The sequence below is a fragment of the Beta vulgaris genome, chromosome 2, assembly GCF_026745355.1.
Source record: "Beta vulgaris subsp. vulgaris cultivar EL10 chromosome 2, EL10.2, whole genome shotgun sequence".
Lineage (NCBI taxonomy): Eukaryota > Viridiplantae > Streptophyta > Magnoliopsida > Caryophyllales > Amaranthaceae > Beta > Beta vulgaris.
The window spans coordinates 13,518,135-13,524,134 of NC_079203.1; the positions used below are offsets into that span (position 1 = coordinate 13,518,135).

Below are 6,000 nucleotides of genomic sequence, written 5' to 3' on the forward strand. Positions count from 1 at the left end.
TATTATGAGCGTAATACTTTATTACTTTTAATAGATTTTATTGGTGTTATTCACTTGGTTTTAATTGCTTTTTATCAGGTTTGAAGACAATGGAGTCATTCGCAACATGACTAAATGCTTCAAGCAACATTTCCATCATCCATGGAGGAACTATTCGCAGGTTGATGACGATACAAAAAATTTGGTTCTCTATTTTCAAGGTGAAATCATATTTGTTAAGTTTATAATATGTAAAAATATTAACTCGTTGTGCTTAGTTTTCTTATATATGTAAACTAACCCTTTATACTTAAGTTTATAATATGTAAACTAACCCTTATGATTGGTTTCTTATATGCATGTAGGGCTCATATAAATGGAGGGAGGACTTCAATCCCAAGTGAGGTCTACATACGACAGGAAAATGGCCAAACGATTGAAAGATAATCACCATCGATAGTAAAGAAGAAGGGTGGTGTTTGTCCGACATGGTTGTCTCTGAGCATTCACGAGCAGATGATGAAGAATGCTCAAGACAAGGATTTCAAAGCACGATCTCAGAAGGCTAGCAAGAACCGGCGAGGAGGTGACTTGACCAGCAGCGTACCTCCTTCTCATGTCCAGGGTTCTATTTCCTCAGCAGAGCGCGCCAAGAGATTGGTAAGTGTAACTTGTTTGAATACATTTAATACAAAAACTTGATTTAATTAATGTCTTTGAACGTGTAGGCCGCACAGCGTGGAGGGATGCTGCCTTCCGCTGTGGACTTGTTCATGGACACACACATGAGGGATGAGTCTGGAAAGAAGGTTCCGATCAACGACAAAGTCCAAAAAATCAAGGTAAGTGTCTTAAACTTGCTTAGAATCATACAACTAAGTAGTAGAAAGTTTAAATGAGTATTGTAGGACTTGCATAAGCAATAAGAACTTGGAATAGGCATTGAGGTAGGATTATAGGAACATGAAACCCAAAAAAGGCTCGAAATGGCTTAGTTTTTCTCATATTGATTGGCTAAGTGTCTTAAACTTGCTTAGAATCATACAACCAAGTAGTAGAAAGTTTAAATAGTATTCTAGGACTTGCATAAGCAATAAGAACTTGAAATAGAATAGAGGTAGGATTATAGGAACATGAAACCCAAAAAAGGCTCGAAATGCTTAGTTTCTATCATTTTCATTGGCTAAGTGTATTAAACTTGCTTAGAATCATACAACCAAGTAGTAGAAAGTTTAAATGAGTATTCTAGGACTTGCATGAGCATTAGAACTTGGAATAGGCATAGAGGTAGGATTATAGGAACATGAAACCCAAAAAAGGGCTCGAAATGGCTTAGTTTTTCTCATTTTCATTGGATAAGTGTATTAAACTTGCTTAGAATCATACAACCAAGTAGTAGAAAGTTTAAATGAGTATTTAGGACTTGCATGAGCCATTAAACTTGAAATAGACATAGAGTAGGATTATAGGAACATGAAACCCAAAAAAGGGCTCGAAATGGCTTAGTTTCTCTCATTTTCATTGGCTAAGTGTATTAAACTTGCTTAGAATCATACAACCAAGTAGTAGAAAGTTTAAATGAGTATTCTAGGACTTGCATGAGCCATTAGAACTTGAATAGGCATAGAGGTAGGATTATAGGAACATGAAACCCAAAAAAGGCTCGAAATGGCTTAGTTTCTCATTTTCATTGGTAAGTGTATTAAACTTGCTTAGAATCATACAACCAAGTAGTAGAAAGTTTAAATGAGTATTTAGGACTTGCATGAGCCATTAGAACTTGAAATAGAATAGATAGGATTATAGGAACATGAAACCCAAAAAAGGGCTCGAAATGGCTTAGTTTCTCTCATTTTCATTGGCTAGTGTATTAAACTTGCTTAGAATCATACAACCAAGTAGTAGAAGTTTAAATGAGTATTTAGGACTTGCATGAGCCATTAGAACTTGGAATAGGCATAGAGGTAGGATTATAGGAACATGAAACCAAAAAAGGCTCGAAATGGCTTAGTTTTTCTCATATTGATTGGCTAAGTGCTTAAACTTGCTTAGAATCATACAACTAAGTAGTAGAAAGTTTAAATGAGTATTCTAGACTTGCATAAGCAATAAGAACTTGGAATAGCATAGAGGTAGGATTATAGGAACATGAAACCCAAAAAAGGGCTCGAAATGGCTTAGTTTCTATCATTTTCATTGGCTAAGTGTATTAAACTTGCTTAGAATCATACAACCAAGTAGTAGAAAGTTTAAATGAGTATTCTAGGACTTGCATAAGCAATAAGAACTTGGAATAGGCATAGAGGTAGGATTATATATAGGAACATGAAACCCAAAAAAGGGCTCGAAATGGCTTAGTTTCTATCATTTTCATTGGCTAAGTGTATTAAACTTGCTTAGAATCATACAACCAAGTAGTAGAAAGTTTAAATGAGTATTCTAGGACTTGCATGAGCCATTAGAACTTGGAATAGGCATAGAGGTAGGATTATAGGAACATGAAACCCAAAAAAGGCTCGAAATGGCTTAGTTTTTCTCATATTAATTGGCTAAGTGTCTTAAACTTGCTTAGAATCATACAACCAAGTAGTAGAAAGTTTAAATGATTATTCTAGGACTTGCATAAGCAATAAGAACTTGAGATAGACATAGAGGTAGGATTATAGGAACATGAAACCCAAAAAGGACTCGAAATGGCTTAGTTTTTCTCATATTGATTGGTTAAGTGTCTTAAACTTGCTTAATCCATTCTTGCAGGAAAGTTATGACAAAACTCTTGCTCAATGTGAAGAAAGAGGTGAAACCAAGGCCCCGAACCAGATTTTCTTTGAGACTGTTGGTGGCAGAAAGAAAGGGTGGGTTCCTGGTTTGGGGACGAGTGCAGACCTCTATTTTGAGAGGTCTTCGAGGGGAGGAGGTAGTTCGTCCTCCAGTTGCACTCCTTCCATGTATTCTCAGTTGTCTGCGAAGTTTGAGGAAGAGAGAGCCGAGATGCAAAGAGAACGTGAGCGGATGCAGAAGGTGATAGAAGAGGAACGCATCGCCAGGCAAAAGGAGAGAGAGGAGGATCGCAGGGTGTATGATGAGTACCTGACGCAGATGAGGGCCACTATGGAGACATACAGCCAGATGATGAGCCAGTGTGGTGGTTCATTCCCCCCTCCCGGGCCTCGAGACCCCCCCACCGGCGGTGGTGATGCGTGTGCGACTTAGGATCCTACATTAGCTTGCACTATCTATCTTGTTTATATTTCGGAACGTGAAAACATATAATTTAGTTAAAACCGTTAACTTATTTTTATGTATGTATGAATTTATATTAGTGTATTTATGAATTTATATTTAATGCAAACAGGTCATTAGTGCAGAATTTGGCGCATTAGCGGACAGCTTGAGTATATATTTGATTGGAAAACGAAACAGGTTAAAAACTATTAAATTACAATTATTAAAAAAAAAAAAAAAGGAATTAGCGTCCGCCATTTGGAGATTAACGTCCGCTAAAAGTCATTGGACCTACAGAAAAGGGCGAGGAATTAGCATCCGTCTGGACAACTAGCGTCCGATTATCCGACGCCAACTAGCGTCCGTCTGTGGCAGAGGACGCAAATTACCGTCCGCTGAAGCCGACGCTAACTAGCGTCCGCTTCTAAAAACGGACGCTAAATACCGTCCGCTGCCACAGACGGACGCTAGTTGGCGTCAGCTACCAAATCGGACGTTACATGTCGAAAAGCGGTCGCTATATTTTAGCGTCCGTTTATCGGACGCTAAGCTAGCCATTAGCGACCAGGTGTTTTGCATCAGTTGTTTAGCGTCCGTTATCGGACGCTAATCTGTTTAGCGTCCGACTCCGCATTTTTACCGTCCGATTTTTTCGGACGTTAAACCCTAACATTCTTGTTGTGATACAATAAACTTATAAGCATTTTAAAGAATAATAAAATGCGAAAATAAAATGATCTAGTATGGCCCCTAATCCTAAGAACTAAGCATCAAAGGCTCCTTCTTGGACTCTTCATGGATCTCCATCCACTTTTCCATGGGCCTTCTCTTGATGGACTCTTCTTTGGATTACATAAGTATCAAGAATAATTTAAATAATAACTAAATTAAATAAATTACAAAAATACTTAACGATACGCAGATCGTATTTAAAATTACAAGAATACATAACGACACGCAGATCGTATTTTCTATCTTAATTTGGGCCATACTAGTCATACATAGCAAATATATCATAATATAAAAGCCACATAATAATATCATATATTATACTTGCCAATCAATTAAAATATCAAATATTCTTAATTAAAGCAAGAAGATAAAATTTTAAGTAATATCTAATCACCTAAAGATTCTATCCCTTAAAACTAGCCTAATTAATTTTAATTAGATTAAAAAATCAGATTATGGATTGAAATTTATGACCAAGTCAATAATTAACATAATTGAAATATACTTATCTTTCTCAAAATCTGTTTTCAAAATAAAACTTCCAAAAGATAAAATAAAAAAAATTGGCTGCTGCCCAGTCTTTTAGTCACGTTCTTTTATCAAAATTTTTATTATTTTTTTTTTTATTTTATTTTAAAACTTGAAGAACCGTGAACTTAGTTCACCTTATTAGCCAACAACGCAAAACCCAGCGACTACCGGCGACCTTCAGGCAGCCACACTGGCGACCTTCAGGCCACCTCACCGGCGACTCGCCGTTCTTTCGCGAACCGACCCAGACGCCGGCGCGCATCCAGCAACTGCAGCGAGCAGCACTGCTTCGCACGTCAAACGTGCGTCGTGCTGCCGCCACGACCCTTATCCGACGCGACTGCTGGTGGCCAGCCTCGCGTCGCACTTCCCCGAGATCTCGCCGGCAGACCACAGACACCGGAGCAGCCACTGCTCCTGTTCTTTCTTCCTTCAATTTTCTGTTTTTCAAATCTTTTTCTTTTCTTTTCTTAAAGGATATTAAAATTACAACCTTTTGTAAATTTAATTAGGTGATCTTGATTAAATTAAACATAACTCTTTATGCTTAATACAGAAAATTAGATTTAAAATCTCTATTTTAATTAATTTTCAGATTATTCATATAATTAATCACTAATTCATACAAAACACCTTACTTTTATATGAATTTATCTTCATGCATAAACTATTTTAAACATGAAAATTAAATTAATGACATGAATTTATTTTTCGAAATTTAGGTATTCAAAATCAGATTTTAAAATTTCGAATATAGGGTTTTTAGGGTGAATTTTTGGCTAATATAGATTGAGAAAGCAAGTTATTAAAACTATTTTTAATCAATTTCAATTAGTTATTCAATCCATAATTTAATTCCTCCCCTTAATCAAATTAAAATTAATCATACATAAACTAAGCTTTATGACCAAAACTCTATATGCAAGAGGCTAAAACTGATACCACTGTAGGAATATGTAAGTACTATAAAGCGGAATTTCATGAATCAAATTCATAAGCACTTAAATCAGGATCACATGCATATACAATTAAGGATCACATACAAGTTTAGAAATAACCTTTGTAGCGTGATTTCCACAAAGCTTGAAGAACCTGGATTAAGAATCTCAGATGTGATTCCTCTACTTAGTCCACCAACCCAGATCAACACTCCACCAATGCTAGTTGGAAAGGAAGAAAACTTCTTCTTTGGTTTCTTGGAGTATAACGTGACTTTTGAAGAGAGATAATAAGAGAGAAAAAAATAATAATAGAATTAACTGACTGTTTATTTTTCTGCCTAACCCAAATATATAATAGTATTTAGGTCAGATTTCTCTCCCCTTTTCCCATCTCTTAGCCGGCCACCCTAGGGCCCTCTTGGGCTCTAGGTTTCTTTTGTTGATCCAAGTTTAATGTGTGACCTTGTAGGATCCGTTACATTGGGCTTCGGGTTTATTTATTTACTAATCCGAAGTTCTATAGCTTTCTCTAGCAAGACGTATAGACGACCCAATATAATGAACTTATTATCTCTATAATATGATCCATTAT

General features: G+C 36.4%; 1 protein-coding gene across 1 annotated transcript; it reads left to right on the top strand.

The window, feature by feature from the left end:
- Positions 1–446: 446 nt before the first annotated feature.
- On the top strand, positions 447–3,424 carry LOC130590331 (uncharacterized). Its single transcript, XM_057392502.1, has 3 exons — positions 447–639; positions 708–821; positions 2,737–3,424. Exons 1-3 carry the CDS (start codon positions 496–498, stop codon positions 3,190–3,192), a joined length of 714 nt encoding a protein of 237 aa, XP_057248485.1. The 5' UTR covers positions 447–495; the 3' UTR covers positions 3,193–3,424.
- The last annotated feature ends 2,576 nt before the right edge of the window (positions 3,425–6,000 follow it).

Bases quoted from the DNA above. Each gene is read 5' to 3' on its own strand.
- LOC130590331 (XM_057392502.1), top strand. From the start codon at position 496: ATGATGAAGAATGCTCAAGACAAGGATTTCAAAGCACGATCTCAGAAG. The intron at 640-707 runs GTAAGTGTAACT...TTGAACGTGTAG, and splicing joins CAGAGCGCGCCAAGAGATTG to GCCGCACAGCGTGGAGGGAT. The intron at 822-2,736 runs GTAAGTGTCTTA...CCATTCTTGCAG, and splicing joins ACAAAGTCCAAAAAATCAAG to GAAAGTTATGACAAAACTCT.